Genomic DNA, 18,860 nt, shown 5'->3' with positions numbered 1-18,860 from the left:
AGCATGTACTTCACTAGAGTGTGGGTGGGACTTATGCATATGATGGGATAGTTGCTATTAGGTTACACTCTATTACAAATGTGATGAGATGGTCAATGTCACAATTATGTATAAGCCCTTGAAAATAGCATACTGGAAAAGGATTATTTGCAAAAGTAAACTGTCATGTTATCAGAGGGTCACATGGCTTAGGCCTGAGGGTGGCATCTAGGAATAGAGAAAAATCCTTCCCTCTCCAGTTGACAGCAAGAATATGGATACTCAGTTCTACAACCACAAGGAATAAATTCTGTCAGTATTCTCCATGTGCTTGGAAGAAGTTCTTGAGCTCCAGTGGAAGTGGTATTCTGAGACCTCAAAAGCTAAATTATAAGAAGCCTTTCAACTTCATCTGGTTCTTTTGCAATGTTCTCTAAGATCCAGGCTCTAAGCTGTGAGAAAGCCAAACCACATAGTTAAACAAAATGTAGGCATCCCCGAAGACAACCTCATCTGTAGCATCAACTGCCAGTCATACAAGTGAGGCATCTTGGACATTCCAGCTCCACTGAGCTACCAGCTGATTTACACCTAAGTAATCCAAGATAATTACAAGACATAATAAGAATAATCATTGTCTTAAGCCACTATATTTGTTTATTTGTTATATAACAGAAGAACAGGAACAGAAATTGTCATTTGAAATAGATTTTAACCAATGCAGACAAATACTCATTGCATTTTTTATATAGTAAGAGATAACTAGAATGTATATGAATACATTTAATCATTTTAATAACCATAGAGAATAAATACAATTATTATCCCTATTTTACAAATAGTGAAAGGAAATAAGTAATTTGTCTAAGATCACAGGGCTAATAAATGATTAAGCTATAATTCAAATTCAGATATTTTCACTACAGAGTCCATATTTCTAACCAATATGCAATAATGCTGCTTATTAACACAAGTGAAAAAAATCTAAATAAAACATTGGCAAATTAAGTCCAGCAGCAAATTAGGAAAATAATAAAGCATAGCTAAGTGAAATTTGTCTCAGAAATGCAAGGACAGACAATCAGGAAGTCTATCTTTAACAGATTAAAAGACAAAATATCACATGGTCATCTCAACAGATGTGGAAAAAGTAGTTGGTAAAATCTCACATCCATTATTTCACAGAAAAAAACCTTTGCAAGCTAACATATAACAGAACTCCCATAAGTTGAAAATATGTCCTTCAAGAAACTTGCAGGACAAATGAAGCATAAAGTTGAAATAAAATCATTTTCATCAAAACCAGAAAAATATCCAGGTAAACCTACAACAAAGAATAAAGATGTTTTCAAAGAGGAACAACTTTCATATTAAGAAAATTGTTGTTCAGTTGCTAAGTTATGTTCAATTTATTGCAACCTCATGGACTGAAGCACACCATGCTTCCCTATCCCTCACTGTCTCTTGGAGTTCGCTCAAACTCATGTGCATTGAGTCAGTGATGACATCCAACCATCTCATCCCTGTCACCCCCTCCTTCTCCTGCCCTCAATTCTTCCCAGCATCAGAGTGTTTTCCAGTCAGTCAGCACTTTGCATCAGTTGGCCAAAGTATTGGAGTTTCAGTTTCAGCATCAGTCCTTCCAATGAATATTCAGAGTGATTTCCTTTAGGATTGACTAGTTTGATCTCCTTGCAGTCCAAGGGACTCTCAAGAGTCTTCTCCAGCACCACAATTTTGAAGCATCAATTTTTCAGCACTCAGCCTTCTTTATGGTCCAACTCTAACATCCATACATGACTACTGGAAAAACCATACCTTTGACTATAGGGACATTTGTTGGCAAAGTGATATCTCTGCTTTTTAATACACTGTCTAGTTTTGTCATAGCATTTCTTCAAAGGAGCAAGGATCTTTTAATTTTATATTACATATATCAAGAAAATATGTAGCCACAAAATATAAAAAATAATAGCTTTCCTACAAATCATTTATTGTCAATTGAAAATGTAAGAGTCCTATAACTTATAATCACAATAAAACATAAAAATAAAGAACTTAGAAATAAGCATAAGAAGAAATACTCATGGCCATTGTAGAGAAAAATATGAAATTTCACTGATCATCTAAAGATGACCTAAATAAACAGAGAGCTAGATCATGTTCATGAATGGTAAAGTACTATATGGGAAAAGAAACTTTAAAAAGTGCAATATGTACATGTATAACTGATTCATTTTGTTGTACAGAAGGAATACAGCACTGTAAACCAATTATACACCAATAAATTTTTTAAGAAAATGAATGGTAAACTAGGTATTGTAAAGTTATTCTATATTTAAATTATATAATATTTGTTAGTTGTTTCAAACTATTTCATACATAGACTACTTGCTCCAAAAATTTTGAAACTTGGAAACTGTACGAATTTTGTAAATTTGTTTACAAATTTAATGAACTGGTTAGTGTTTAGTGTTTAATGAACACTGGAAAGTAAGATTTAGTCTGTTTTATAGTGTAGAAATTCAATATAGTTATTAATAATTACATGTTTCAAAAGTCTTGTAGCCTTAATAATATTTGGCTACTTGACCTTTCAAAAACTGTATTATATTAAAATCACACTACAGGTGTATTTCTGGAAGTTTGCACCTCTACAGAAATTTCATTTTATGTATTCAAGTACCTTATTAGCACATAAATATCCCTTATAGTTATCTGTTAATTGGAAAATTAATTTAAAATGCCTTTACACTATATGGCAAAATACAATACAATAGCTAACAAAAGAACAAAGCCATTTTAATCCACTTCTTAGAGTAATGAAAATAAAAATAAACAAGTGAGACTTAATTAAATTGAAATAAAAAGCAAAGGAAACCATTTACACAGCAAAAGAAACCATAGACAAAAAGAAAAGACAACCCACAGAATGGGAGAAAATATTTGCAAACAAAGCTAATGACAAGGGATTAGCCTCCAATATATACAAACAGTTCATGCAGCTCAATATTAAAAAGAAAATCCAATCAAAAAATGGGCAGATCTAGATATTTCTCCAAAGAAGACATATAGATGGTCAGTAGGCATATGAAAAGATGCTCAATATCACTAATTGTCAAAGAAATGCAAATCAAAACTACAATGAGATATTATCTCACACTGGTCAGAATGGCCACCATAAAAAAATCTACAAACAATACATACTGGAGAAGATGCGGAAAAAAGGAAACTGTCCTATACTGTTGGTGGGAGTGAAAATTAGTAGAGCCATTATGGAAAGCAAACAGTATGAAGGTTCCTTAAAAACCAAAATGGAGCTAATATAGGATCCAACAATCCCACCCTTAGGCATGTATCAGGATAAAAGCCATAATTCAGAAAGATGCATGTATCCAAATGCTCATTGCAGCACTATTCACAATAGCCAGGACACGGAAGCAAACTAAATGCTCATTGACAGAGGAATGGATAAAGATGTGGTACATATGTACAATGGAATACTACTCAGCCACAAGAAAGAAGGAAATAATACCATTTTCAGCAACATGGATGAATCTAGAGATTGTTATACTGAATGAAATGTCAGACAGAGAAAGACAAATATCATATGATATTGCTTATATGTGGAATCTAAATAATGGTACAAATGAACCTATTTACAAAACAGAAATAGAAGCACAGATGTAAAAAACAAACTTATGGTTACCAAAGGGGAGAAAGGGGGATGGGATAAATTGGGAGATTGGGAAGGATATATACACACTACTATATACGAAATAAATAACTAATAAGAAACGATTGTATAGCATAAGGAACTCTACTCAATACTCTGTCATGATCTATATTGGAGCAGAATCTTAAAAAGGGTGGATATATGTATATGCATAACTGATTCACTTTGCTGTACAGCAGAAACTAACACAATATTGTAAATCAACTATAATAATAATGTGCATCTTCAGTCGTGTCTGACTCTCTGTGACCCCATGAACTGTAGCCTGCCAGGCTCCTCTATCCAAGGGAATTTCCAGCAAGAATACGGGAGTGGGTTGCCATTTCCTTTTACAGGGGATCTTCTCAACCCAAGGATTGAACCCATGTCTCTTGTGTTTCCTGCATTGACAGACAGATTCTTTACCAAGTGCACCACCTGGGAAACAACTACATCCCAATAAAAATTAATTTAAAAACATAAAATTAAATTTAAAAACATAAAATTAAATTTAAAAGAGAACAAGTCAGCACTACATGGAAAGGGTTTCAACACATTAAGTTAAAGTTACAAGGTGTAGAAAAGTGCAAAATTAATATTTGTGAAGAAAAAATATTGTGTGTATGAATACATAGATCTCTGAAAAGATACATAGAATTGGGTAACAGTTGCATTAAGAAAGGGGAACTGGGTGACTGGGATCAGAGGAAGAAAGTCATAATTACTTTTAATTGTATATCATTTTATATCATGTGATTTTGCTTTACTCTGTTCATTCATCTACTTTTCAAAAAGTGAAATAAATTAAAATTTTAAAATTATATCCAATAGTAAATAAAACAGAATATTTTAAGTAGTAGTCACCAAAGGAAATGAATCACCAATTTACAGAAGAGAAACTTGTATGTATAATGAACATATGAGAAAATACTCAACCTCATTAGTAGTCAAGAATATGCAAATTAAACAATTAAAACAATAAGTTTTACTTCTCACCCATTAGACTGACAAATATTATGAAAGCTATCATTTTACATCTTGGCAAGAAGGTGAGTAAATAGAAACCTTCTTACACTGCTGGTGGAGATGAGAGTTGCTCTAATCACTTAAGAAATCTATTTGACTGTAAATGGAAAAAATGAAAGCTCATATACCTCAGTATCCAGCAAATATATTTCTTTAATCTCTAGTTAAACTCTTGTACATATAGGGACACATGTAGAAGGATGTTTATTGCAGTAACATTCGCATTGGAAAACAGTTGGGGAAAACCTAAACATTCACTTTATAGCTGTGGTATATGTACTATATATATACACCTATATATGTGTACATATATATATGATGTGTATGTGCATGATATATATGTACTCTTGAGAAACCTGTATGAAGGTCAAAAAGCAACAGTTAGAACCAGACATGGAACAACGTGGACTGGTTTCAAATTGGGAAAGGAATACGTCAGGGCTGTATATTGTCACCCTGTTTATTTAACTTCTATGCAGAGGATATCATGTGAAATGCCAGGCTGGATGAAGCATAAACTGGAATCAAGATTGCTGGGAGAAATATCAATAACCTCAGACATGCAGATTATACCACCTTTATGGCAGAAAGCGAAGAACTAAAGCGCCTCTTGATGAAAGTGAAAGAGGAGCATGAAATGGCTTAAAACTCAACATTCAGAAAACAAAGCTCATGGCATTCGGTCCCATCACTTCATGGCAAATAGATGGGGAAACAATGGAAACAGTGAAAAACTCTATTTTCTTTTTCTCCAAAATCACTGGAGATGGTGACTGCAGCCACGAAATTAAAAGACACTTGCTCCTTGGAAGAAAAGCTATGACCAACCTAGACAACATATTAAAAAGCAAAGACATTACTTTGCCAACAAACGTCCATCTAGCTATGGTTTTTCCAGTAGTCATGTATGGATATGAGATTTGGGCCACAAAGAAGGCTGAGCATCGAGGAATTGATGCTTTTGAAATGTGGTGTTGGATAAGACTCTTGAGAGTCCCTTGGACTGCAAGGAGAGCAAACCAGTCAATCCTAAAGGAAATCAGTCTTGAATATTCATTGGAAGGACTGATGCTGAAGCTGAAGTTCCAATACTTTGGCCATTTGATGCAAAGAGCCAACTTTTTAGAAAAGACTCTGATGCTGGGAAAGATTGAAGGCAGGAGGAGAAGGGGGCGACAGAGGACAAGATGGTTGGATGGCATCACCGACTCGATGGACATGAGTTTGAACAAGTTCTGGGAGATGGTGAAGGACAGGGAAGCCTGGCGTGCTGCAGTCCATGGGGTCACAAAGAGTCAGACACTAATGAACGATTGAACAGCAACATATGTATATGATAGACTATATAGAAAAAGTAATGCATTATATGTTTGTAAAAACACATAACCAGTCAACATAGAAACATATAAATATCAATTGATCCCTATAATATAATATCAAATAGTACATTTTTAAAGCACACACAAAACATTACCATATATTGTTCATGTATATAGGAATATATAAAAAAGAGGAAAGCAACCATTAAATTAATGATCACAACTGCTTAAAGGGAAAAAAAGGAGTGACATTGGAATGAGGATAGGATAAAAGGGAGATTTAGCTTTACCTATAATAATGTACTTAGATAAAAAATACTTGAAACAAATATGATAAAATGGAAAATAGCAGCATTAATTATTTAAATATTAATTGCCAATTCTGTATGATTAATAGAGATGTTTGTTCTATTTTTCCTGCAATTTCTGTTCTTAAAAATTTTTCCATAAAGTAAATATATCCAAAAATCACAAAATATGTATTTTTGAACCAACAGAATAATTAAACTGAGGTCGATCTAACAGTCTATTCTTTTTTTTTTTCTTTCTCCCTCTCTGTTTCAAGTACTAACAGAAAATCTAATTCTTCAGAGTACACGATACCCAGAAAATAAAGAGAACAGCAACAGATGATGATCCAAAAGATCAGTAGATTTCAAAAGATCCTGCAGTTAGCAATGGAGAGGTTACTGGACATATGGAGTACAGTGATGGAGAGACGTGAAATAGAATTTATTGAGAGATCCAGGCAACATCTTGAATGTCTGTCCATGGGCAGTGGAGAAACACAGGTTAGAGCAAGTGTGAGGTTGGGGAACATATTATGAACTGGACTAGGATCTGAAGAACTGAGTTCTCAACATCTGTTACACTTTCCAAGCTACAGTGAACACATTTCACATTTCAGAACTTCAAGTTAAACACTAAAAATAAAATGAATGTCTGCTCACATCTGCCAACAGTTAGAAGAGATACTGGCTCTGACTCTAGCTGTGTCTCTTATGGGAAGAGATGTTGGCTAGGGCCCTAAAACTCTGATTCTTGACCAGCTGCAGACCATCATACTAACTCCTCAAAGAACATAATTCTTAGGTGACAAGCTGACACTCTAGGCAAACATAGAGTTTTTATTCCATGTCAGGGGTCTAGACCCAAACCCCAAGGTTGTTTCCTATCACTATGATCAGGGTGAATCAGGTTGGGCTGTCAGGGACCAGATACAGGGATAAGCAGCTTGTTCTATGCCCTCCTTCCTCAAAAAGCCCTCCAAATTTTACAGAGATCATGGTTTTCTGGATCTAATTGCCATAATTGCTAGTGGCGCCCCTGAACAGTGAGCCCAAAGAAAAAGCCTCTGTTTAATTCTTGACTTCATGAATCCAGTGACCTCATTTTTATATCTTAAATGAGTCTGTTTTGCTGTTGTCTCTTTGGTTAAAAAAAGAGAGAGACAGAGAGAGGAGAATAGGAGAAACTTTGGACTCCCCCAAGGGGTTAGAGAATGCCACTATTGCTCTTCACATAAGGTAGAGGTCTTATAAGACAGGAAGCTTGGGAATCTGCTTCATTTGGGTATTTGAATGTCCTTTAGGATTATATTTTACTTTATTTTTTAGCATAAATAGAAACAACATTTCCAAAGCATCTATTTTGTGTCAAGAACTTTAGACATACAGCATGATGGAATGAGCTGAGAGTATTCCAGGAAGGATGAGACAGAGAACATAACACCGTAGCAGCAGTAGCCATCTACTTCTCAGAAAAAGACCAGTATTGAACAATCCAAGACAGTGAACTTCCATTATATACAATAGGCATTGGGATCTAAAGGGATATAGTGAGGGTAAAATGCTAAATGAAAGAGGGTATAAAGAGGATATTATTGGCCATTGATCATTCTCAGAATAAACCAAAATTTAGTTTAATTTACACAAGAAAGAGAACTGGATTCAGTCAACTAAAGAAGAGGGCTAAAAGAAGCTGAATCAGGATTTTGGCCTGCCAGTTGACTAGTAGAACATCACTCACCCAAGTATATGAGGCGTATGTGAGGACTCAAGAAATTGAGTAACACAGATCTGATCAGCCACTGTGTAATAACAGAGCTCAGACACAAAATAAACATACATCCATAGTTATCAATTAGGAAATGTTACAGACAAAAATATAATGATTATAATGCCAACCAGAACTACAAAATATCTAGCAATAAACATAACAAGAAATGTGTAAGACATATATGAAATTAAAACCAATAAAACATTACTTAACAATATAAAAATCACAAATAAGTAGAGAGACATGTCCATTTCAAAGACAGAAAGAAAATATTAAAGAGATGATGATTCTCTCAAAATTGCTCTGTAAATTTAAAGGGATCTCAATAAAATCTAATATGTCTTATTTAAGTGGAAATTAATAACCTCCTTTTAAAATTTGTTCTGAAGAAGAAATGCATCTATATATGTAAAATATTTTTGAAAATAAAAGTAACATAGAAACTTATTTCCCCATCAGATATCAAAACATGTTATGAATCTTTAATTATTGAAAAAGTAAATTAGCACAAGAATAGACAAATCAATAGAACAAAATGGAGTCTAGGAACAGACAATAGATTTATAGCCATAAACAGATAAAGATGTGAATTGATATGTGACAAAGATGGTATTTTACATTAGTGTTGAAAGAATGGTTGAATTTACTAAATAGTTTGGGAACAATTGGTCATATTATTAGAAAAAAGAAAGAAATCGCTATCTGATACTAGTTACAAAAGTAAATAATTTCACCTTAATTAAACAGTTAAATGTGGAACACAGTTATTAATTTTAGCAAATATTTGTAAATTTGGAGTATGAAATTCTTATATAAGATTAAAAATCCAAATTTTAAAGGAAGAGATTTTTAAATTTGACCTCAAAATGCAAAAACTTTCTAAAACAAAAAGCAAACATAAAATAAAACTAATAGATTTAGAAAATTATTTTCATGGAACTAATATCTGGAATATAAAAAGAACACTTACAAACCCAGACATAAAAGAGAAACAACTCAATTTGAAATGGAGAAATAAGAAAAGCAATTCACATAATAGGGAATCCAAAAGGCTAAAAAACAAATTAAATGATGCTCAAAGATCACTTATAATATTGGCGATTCTAATCTAATTAAAATGAGATCTGTTCACCCATCAAACTGACAAGAATTTTAAATAATGATAATATAAAATACTGATGAAGGTGTAGGGAAAAATATTATCATACATTGTCGATGAAAATATAAATTCATACAGAACTTTGTGGAAGGCAGGTAGTGTTCATTGAAATAAAAAATCGTATGTACCATTCAATGAAGTAATGCCACTTGTGAAAGACTAAAAGATAAATATTTGTACATAAAGGAGCATGTATAAGAAGCATTTTCAAAAATGCTTGATGTGAGGTTGTAGTTCAAGATGGCAGAGTAGAAGGGTGTATGTTCATCTCCTCCTGCAACAATGCCAAAATTACAACTAGCTATTGAACAACCATCGACAGGAGGACACTGGAACTCACCGAAAACAGATACCTCATGTCCAAAGACAAAGAAACTGCAGCAAGATGGTAGGAGGGGTGCAGTCATGATAAAATCAAATCTTATACCCTTCTGGTGGGTGAGTCACAAACTGGAGAATAATAATACTAAAGAGGCTCTCCCACTGTTGTGAAGGTTCTGAACCCCATGTCAATCTTCCCAGCCTGGAAAGGAAAGGAAAGTCGCTCAGTCGTGTCCGACTCTTTGCAACCCCGTGGACTGTAGCCTGCCAGGCTCCTCCGTCCATGGGATTCTCCAGGCAAGAACACTGGAGTGGTTTGCCATTTCCTTCTCCAGGGGATCTTCCTGACCCAGGGATCGAACTCAGGTCTCCCGCATTGGAGGCAGACGCTTTAACCTCTGAGCCACCAGGGAAGTCCCTTCCCAGCCTGAGGATCTGACAAAGGGACTGGGAATACGCAGGGAATCTGACCCAATGGAATTTGATTACAGGACTTCCACAGGACTGTGGGAAACAGAGACTCCAGTGTTGGAGGGACTGGAGGGACAAACAAAATATTGCACACACTAAGACCCAGAGGAAAGGAGTAGTGACCCCACAGGAGACTGAACCAAAACTACCTGCTAGTGTCAGAGTGTCTCCTGTGGAGGTACAGGTCACCAGGGCCTCACTGAGGTAGAAATTACTAGGCAGTCAGTGTAGAATTCTGAAACCTGGGTATTGTTTGCAGCAAATATCCTACTCCATTGTCCTGAATTCCTGGAATGTGTCTTTAGTCTGATAGACTATCAGTCCTCAGATCCAGGGAAGAGCAGTAATTAAATTCTGTTCCATATGCTTGAGGGAAAAACAACTGGAGATCATTAATCTTAAGCCCACACATCTGGTCCATGGTAAAATGGCCAGAGGACATGAAAAAGGGTGGCGACTTAATCCAAGAATCAAGAGAAGCCATAAAGATGTTAAGTATCTTGACCTTAAATTGATTGGTTAGAACTAATGTGATTTAAGGAAGGATATAAAAAGTGCTTTAAGTGCCACCTTGAGGGCACTCTTGAGCCCCTCTCAGAGTCTATGTGGAGAGCTTTGTACTTGCTTCATCTTTAATAAATCCTGTTTTCATGTTCGTGAATTCCATTCTTCAGCTCCATGGACAACAATTCGGATTCCTGTCTCATCTTTTAGGAGCTCATCCAGGATTCCTCAATGCCTACTCAAGGTAAGCACAGACACTCACTCTCAATACTGTCATTCACTTCTCATTATCTAATCTAACTGTACGGTCTCTTGAGCCACTCTTTGTTTCACAAGCTGGCATGAGTTCCAAAGGCAGACACAGTTAGTAGACACTGGCCTCAGGTCTTGGTATTGGCCAGCCAACTGACTTGGAGGTGCTGAGCAAAACCTCTGCTAGGCTGCTGCCTCAGTGAGAACTGCAGGACAGCTACCATTTCACTTTCCTAACATTTAGAGGTCATGAGATTTTTCACTTAAGGTAGGATCATTTTGGAGTGCATGTAAATGCTACAAACCTTGTGCGCTGCACAGCTTGCTTTAGGGGAACTCCACTTCAGGCATACCCAATGTTCAAGAGCATAGAAAGCCCACCAACCTAGACTCTCTACCTATCTCTAGGTGGAAGGGAAGGAAGATAGAGACAGGAAGAGGACAAAGGCCCAGGGCACCTGGATAAATGTGGTCAAGCTTGGGTGCACACCAAAGTTGAGGGAAGCATACGTTATTGGTGCTTCTTTGCTCTCACTCCTCAAGTAGGGAACACCCACTATGAGAGGAACCAGAGAAAAGACAAAGAGTGCTGGATGCTGGTCTTCTCTCTTTCAGATGGAAGCAACATCTTCGAGTCCCCTACCTGGCTCAAAGCGGATGCCTTTGGCATGTATACTGAAGAACTGGAAGAAGTTTGACCCTCAGACCTTGTTAAAGACGTGTATGATCTTTTTCTGCACTGAGGCATGGCCTCAATATGATCTACCTGATGGTGAAAAATGGCCCCCTGAAGGCTCACTTAACTATAATACCATCCTCCAAATAGACCTCCTTTGTAGAGGAGAAGGAAAATGTTCAGAAGTCCCATATATAAAGGTTTTCTTTGTCTTGAGAGAAAACACCCTCTTATGCAGTTGTGGGCTTGTTCCTTCTATGTTGCCTATATAACTTACCCCAAACTCTTGGGTTTAAACTCTCCCCCTTATCCAAGGCTGCCCAATTCTAGCCAAGAGGAGCCGCCACAGCCTCTGGCAACACCTCTGGCACCAGCAGCAGTTCCTAACCCAGTGGCTCCTAACCAACTCTGGTGATCTCTAGGCTATATCCTTCCCTCCTTCCATTAGAGGAAGTTCCTAATGGGGACTTGGGACCCATGCGAATCCATGTCCCTTTCCCTCTCCAAAACTTAAGACAAATTAAATTAGACTTAGGAAGCTTTATTGAAGATACTGACAATTATATGTGTTTTCCAGAGTCTAGCTAATCTTTTGAAATGGCATGGAAAGATGTTATGCTAATCCTGACTAGTACCCTTACTGACAACAAAAGAAGCAGAGTAATTAAAAATGCCCAGAAATGGGGAAATGAATGGTATTCTACTAATATGCAGGGGAAGGCTGACAGTGAATCAGCCTGGTTACCTACAGGACTCCAGGCAGTGCTTATAGCTGATCCTAATTAGGCACACAATGAAGACAGTATTGACTGGAAGAGAGTTCACTTCACCACTTGCATTAAGGCTTTTAAAAATCGTCAGCTAAGTCCTTAAACTACTCCAAACTATCTGGATTGACTCAGGAAAAGGAAGAAAATCACACAGCGTTTCTGGAAAGCCTCTGAGAGGCGTTGAGAAACCACACTTATTTGAACCCTGATTCCCCAGTACAGTTCACTTCAGTTCAGTCACTCAGTCATGTCTGACTCTTTGTGACTGTGTGTACTGCAGCACACCAGGCTTCCCTGTCCATAAGCAATTCCTGGAGCTTGCTCAAACTCATGTCCATCGAGTCAGTGATGCCATCCAACCATCTCATCCTCAGTCATCCCCTTCTTCTCCTACCCTCAATCTTTCCCAGCATCAGGGTGTTTTCCAGTAAGTCAGTTCTTCACATCAAATGGCCAAAGTGTTGGAGCTTCAGCATCAGTCCTTCCAATGAATACTCAGGACTGATTTCCTTTAGGATTGACTGGTTTGCTCTCCTTGCAGTCCAAGGGACTCGCAAGAGTCTTCTCAAACACCACAGTTCAAAAGCATCAATTTTTCAATACTCAATCTTCTTTATGGTCCAACTCTCACATCCATACATGACTACTGGGAAAAACCATAGCTTTGACTATATGGACCTTTGTGGGCAAAGTAATATCTCTGCTTTTTAATATACTGTCGAGGTTGGTCATAGCTTTACTTCCAAGGAGCAAGTGTTTTTTGATTTCATGGTTGCAGTCACCATCTGCAGTGATTGTGGAGCCCAAGAAAATAAAGCCTGTCACTATTCCAATTGTTTTCCCATCTATTTGCCATGAAGTGATGGGACTGGATGCCATGATCTTCATTTTTTGAATGTTGAGTTTTAAGCCAACTTTTCACTCTCCTCTTTCATCAAGAGACTCTTTAGTTCTCCTTCACTTTGTGCTATAAAGGTGGTGTCATCTACATATCTGAGGTTATTGACATTTCTCCTGGCAATCTTGATTACAGCTTGTGCTTCATCCAGTCCAGTATTTCACATGATGTATTCTTCATACAATATACAGCATTGATGTATTCCTTTCCCAATTTGGAACCAGTCCATTGTTCCATCTCTGGTTCTAACTCTTGCTTCTTGACCTGCATACAGATTTCTGAGGAGGCAGATAAGGCAGTCTGGCATCCCCATATCCTTAAGAATTTTCCACAGTTTCTTGCGATCCATACAGTCAAGGCTTTGACATAGTCAATAAAGCAGAACTGGATGTTTTTCTGGAACTCTGTTGCATTTTCTATGATCCAATGGATGTTGGAAATTTGATCTCTGGTTCCTCTGCCTTTTCTAAATCCAGCTTGAACATCTGGAAGTTCTTGGTTCACATACTGTTGAAGCCTGGCTTGGAGAATTTTGAGCATTACTTTGCTAGTGTGTGAGATTCCCCATGGGGCCAACTTATTCTTAAAGACTAATTTATTACTCAATTGGCTCCAATAATTTGGAGGAAACTCCAAAAATTGGCCTTTGGCCCCAATATGGATTTAGAGTGCCTCCTAAGACCTGCCACATCAGTATTCTTTAATAGAGATCAAGAGGAACATAGGGAAAAAGAGAGGAGAGAAAACAGAAAGGCCAAAGCTCTCTTTATGGCCCTACAGGGAGTTAACTTTAAGGCTCCAAAGGCGGGAGGGCAAAAGCCAAACCCTAGAGCCTGTTTCCTTTGTGGCAAGGATGGACACTTTAAGGCACAATGCCCCCAAGGCAAGCAGAGGCCACCACCGTGGCCTTGCCCCACTTGCAAAGGAGATCACTGGAAGAGTAACTATACCCAGGGATGTAGATTTCAGGGCTCAGAAACTCAGATCCAGAATCAAGACTGATGGAGCCCAGGGATTCCTACTTTGGCTCCTGTCCTCATCACCACACAGGTGCTTTGGGTGACTCTAACTGTAAGAGGCCATCCTGTTAACTTCCTACTCAATACAGGAGCCACTTTTTCAGCCCTCCTTTCTAATCTGGGTCCTCTGTCTATTAAGTCAGCTACTATAGGTGGCATTTCTGGAAAGCAGATTACAAAATTCTTTACACAGCAGTTGAGTTGTAACTGGGATTTCATTCTTTTTTTCTTATGCCTTTCTGATAATGTCAGAAAGCCCAACTCTCATCCTAGGAAGAGATATTCTATGTGAAATTCATACGTCCATTCATATGGAAGTGGAATCTACAGAACACTTATGCTTATCCCTGACAGAAGTAGAAATTAACCCTGAAGTCTGGGCAACTGGAGGAAATATAGGAAGAGCCATCTCAGCTCAACCAGTACAGATAACTCTTAAAAAGTCTAATAACTTTCCTCACCAGAAACAATACCCTCTAAAGCCAGAGGGAAAACAGGGACCCATTCACTAGATTAAAATTCTCAAAGGGCAGAGGCTCTTAATCAAATGTAACAGCCCGTGTAATACACTTATTCTGGGAGTCCAAAAGCCTAATGGGGAATGGTGTCTAATTCAGCACCTCTGCCCTATTAATGAAGCAGTAATTCTATTACATCCGGTCATGCCTAACCCCTATACTCTACTCTCCCAAATCCCAGAAACAGCCACTTATTTTACCATTTTAGATTAGAAGGATGTCCTTTTTTTTTTTTTGCATACCATCAAAGTTCACAATTTTTGTTTCCTTTTGAGGATCCAACTGATTCTTCTACTCAATTAACTTGGGCAGTATTGTCTCAAGGGTTTAGAGATAGCCCTCATTTATTCAGGCAGGCTTCAGCCAAAGACCTAGCTGCCTTTTGGGCAACTGAATCTATCAAATTCATTCAACATGTAGATGATATTCTCCTTTGTGCTGACACAGAGAGAAAAAGTAACCAAGCTACTGGTGACATTCTTAACTATCTAGCTCAATGTGGCTACAAGATATCAAAATCCAAAGCGCAAATGTGCCAACAAGAATTCAGATATTTAGGATTCAAACTCTCCCATGAGCAAAAAATAATGGAATCCATTTTACAACATCCTCTCCCTAATACTCTTAGACAACTCCATGGTTTCCTCGACATAACTGGCTACTGCTGGATTTGGATTCCCAGATATGGAGAGCTGGCTGAACCTTTATATAAGTTACTAAAAGAGACTCAAAAATCAGGACAAAAGATATTACAATGAGAAACTGGAGAAATACATGAATTTAAGACTTTAAAACAGGCTTTTCTTCAGGCTTCTGCTCTCAGCCTGCCTGGAGGAGACCAATTTAATCTTTTTGTAACAGTTCAGGAATAGCATTGGAAGTTCTCAGTTCATTTCAGTTCAGTCGCTCAGTCGTGTCCAACTCTTTGCGATCCCATGAAACGCAACACACCAGGCCTCCCTGTCCATCACCAACTCCCGGAGCACACCCAAATCCATGTCCATTGAGTCGGTGATGCCATCCAACGATCTCATCCTGTGTCCTCCCCTTCTTCTACAGCCCTCAATCTTTCCCAGAATCAGGGTCTTTTCCAAAGAGTCAGTGCTTCACATCAGGTGGCCAAAGTATTGGAGTTTCAACTTCAACATCAGTCCTTCCATTGAACACCCAGGACTGATCTCCTTTAGGGTGGACTGGTTGGATCTCCTTGCAGTCCAAGGGACTCTCAAGAGTCTTCTCCAACACCACAGTTCAAAAGCATCAATTCTTCAGTGCTCAGCTTTCTTTATAGTCCAACTGTCACATCCACACATGACCACTGGAAAAACCATAGCCTTGACTAGACGGACCTTTGTTGGCAAAGTAATGTCTCTGCTTTTTAATATGCTGTCTAGGTTGGACATAACGTTCCTTCCAAGGAGTAAGCGTCTTTTAATTTCATGGCTGCAATCACCATCAGCAGTGATTTTGGAACCCAGAAAAATAAAGTCAGCCACTCTTTCCCCATCTATTTGCCACGAAGTGATGGGACCAGATGCCATGATCTTAGTTTTCTGAATGTTGAGCTTTAAGCCAACTTTTTCACTCTCCTCTTTAACTATCATCAAGAGGCTTTTTAGTTCTTCTTCACTTTCTGCCATAAGGGTGGTGTCATCTGCATATCTGAGGTTATCGATATTTCTCCTGGCAATCTTGATTCCAGCTTGTGCTTCATCCAGCCCAGCGTTTCTCATGACATAATCTGCATATAAGTTAAATAAACAGGGAGAAAATATACAGCCTTGACATACTCCTCTTCCTATTTGGAAACAGTCTGGTGTTCCATGTCCAGTTCTAACTGTTGCTTCCTGACCTGCATACAGGTTTCTCAAGAGGCAGGTCAGGTGGTCTGGTATTCCCATCTCTTTCAGAATTTTCCACAGTTTATTGTGATCCACACAGTCAAAGGCTTTGGCATAGTCAATAAAGCAGAAATAGATGTTTTTCTGGAACTCTCTTGCTTTTTTGATGAACCGGTGGATGTTGACAATTTGATCTCTGGTTCCTCTGCCTTTCCTAAAACCAGCTTGAACATCTGGAAGTTCGTGGTTCACATATTGCTGAAGCCTGGCTTGGAGAATTTTAAGCATTACTTTACTAGCGTGTGACATGAGTGCAATTGCTCAGTAGTATGGGCTTTCTTTGGCAGTGCCTTTCTTTGGGATTGGAATGAAAACTGACCTTTTCCAGTCCTGTGGCCACTGCTGAGTTTTCCATATTTGCTGGCATATTGAGTGCAGAACTTTCACAGTGTCATCTTTCAGGATTTGAAATAGCTCAACTGGAATTCCATCACCTCCACCAGCTTTGTTCGTAGTGATGCTTCCTAAGGCCCACTTGACTTCACATTCCAGGATGTCTGGCCCTAGGTGAGTGATCACACCATCATGATTGGGAGTTCTAACTCAGCCCAAAGAAGCTCACAGCAATCTATTTCTTATTTAAGAAAAGAGCTCAATTCTGCAGCCGAAGGATGGCCATGTTGTCTATGAATAGTGGCCTCAGTAGCTCTATTAATTCCTCAAGCTACTAAGTTAATTATAGGCCAAGATCTGATTTTAAACTCTAAGGGAAGGCTATGGTTATTTAACAATCGGCTTCTCAGATACCAATCTCTGCTCTTAGAAGGAGCCATAATTCAGCTAAAGTCTTGCTCAGCCTTAAACCCAGCAACATTCCTTCCTGAGTCATTAGATAAGAAGGCAGAACATGATTGCCATCAAGTCCTAGCTTTAAATTACTCAGCCAGGGAAGACTTAAAAGATAAGCCTTTAGAAAATCCTGAGGAAACTATGTTTACAGATGGCAGCTCCTTCATGGAAAAAGGAGAACATAAGGCAGAATTTGCAGTGGTCACACTATCTAAAATTTTAGAAAGTAATCCCTGACCCCCTGGAACTCGTGCTCAATTAGCTGAATTGATTGATTTAAGCAGAGCCTTAGAGCTTGGGACTGACAAGAAAGTGAACACCTATACTGACTCTAAATATGCTTACTTAATCCATCATGCTCACACTGCCATCTGGAAGGAATGAAACTTTAAAATCTCAAATGTCAGCCCCATTAAATACTACCAAGAAATTATGCACCTCTTAGATTCACTTAAGCTACCCAAAGAAGTGGCAGTAATACACTGCCGGGGCCATCAAAGGGATGATTCTGACATAATGGAGGGAAATAGGAGAGCCGACCGACAAGCGAACAAGGCAGCCACCCACTATTTTAATACTCAGGCTCCCCTCCTCTGTGATAAGATCCCCACTGACGTAAAACTCAAGTATTCTCCCGAGGAACTTCAACACTCTTTTTTCTCATGGAGATTCTCTACTCCCCTCTGGATGACTTCAAACAGAAGATGAAAAACTTGTGTTGCCCTCTAGCACCCAATGGAAAATTCTTAAAACTCTACATCAAACTTTCCATTTGGGAATTGAAAATACTTACCAACTTCCTAAGAGTCTTTTCAAGGGAACAAGATTAATAAGTTTTTTATTAATCTGGTTTTTACATGCCAGATTGTTAAAGGGTGAAAAGTCTGTCAAAAGAATAATCCCCATAACAACCACTCAATTCTCCCAGGCTTACAGTGTACAGGAAGATATCCTGTAGAGGACTGGCAGATAGACTTCACTCATATGCCAAAAGCCAAGGAACATAAAAAACTACTGGTTTGGGTTGACACCTTTACCAGATAGAGCCGTGAAATTAAAAGATGCTTCTCCTTGGAAGAAAAGCTATGACCAAACTAGACAGCATATTAAAATGCCCGCAAAGGTCCATACAGCCAAAACTATGGTTTTTCCAGTAGTCATGTATGGATGTGTGAGTTGAACCATAAAGAAAGCTGATGCTGAAGAATTGATCCTTTTGAACTGTGGTGCTGGAGAAGACTCTTCAGAGTCCCTTGGACTGCAAGGAGATCAAACCAGTCAACCCTAAAGGAAATCAGTCCTGAATATTCATTGGAAGGACTTATACTGAAGCTGACTCTCCAATACTTTGGTCGTCTGATGCAAAGAGCCGACTCGTTGGAGAAGACCCTGATGCTGGGAAAGATTGAAAGCAAAAGGAGAAGAGAGCAGCAGAAGATGAGATGGTTAGATAGCATCACCGACTCAATGAACATGAATCTGAGC

The 18,860-nt window shown here is 38.2% G+C and overlaps 1 protein-coding gene across 2 annotated transcripts in view; it reads right to left on the bottom strand.

The window, feature by feature from the left end:
• Nucleotides 1-618: 618 nt before the first annotated feature.
• The window catches only part of OPHN1 (oligophrenin 1), a 658,667-nt gene continuing 640,425 nt past the window's right edge, over nucleotides 619-18,860 (bottom strand). The window contains exon 24 of one of the 2 annotated variants that reach the window (XM_081567319.1): nucleotides 619-4,095. In XM_081567319.1, the coding sequence (XP_081423445.1) occupies nucleotides 3,876-4,095 (220 nt within the window). In that variant the 3' untranslated portion in view covers nucleotides 619-3,875. Of the gene's footprint in view, nucleotides 4,096-16,597; nucleotides 17,090-18,860 lie in introns of those variants that run through there. The other variant, XM_081567322.1, reaches the window with a different exon arrangement.

This window comes from Giraffa tippelskirchi, chromosome X (genome assembly GCF_054371585.1).
Source record: "Giraffa tippelskirchi isolate mGirTip1 chromosome X, T2T-mGirTip1v1.2.pri, whole genome shotgun sequence".
Lineage (NCBI taxonomy): Eukaryota > Metazoa > Chordata > Mammalia > Artiodactyla > Giraffidae > Giraffa > Giraffa tippelskirchi.
Note: the sequence above shows the minus strand (reverse complement) of the source record. Positions and strands in the feature narration are given on the sequence as shown.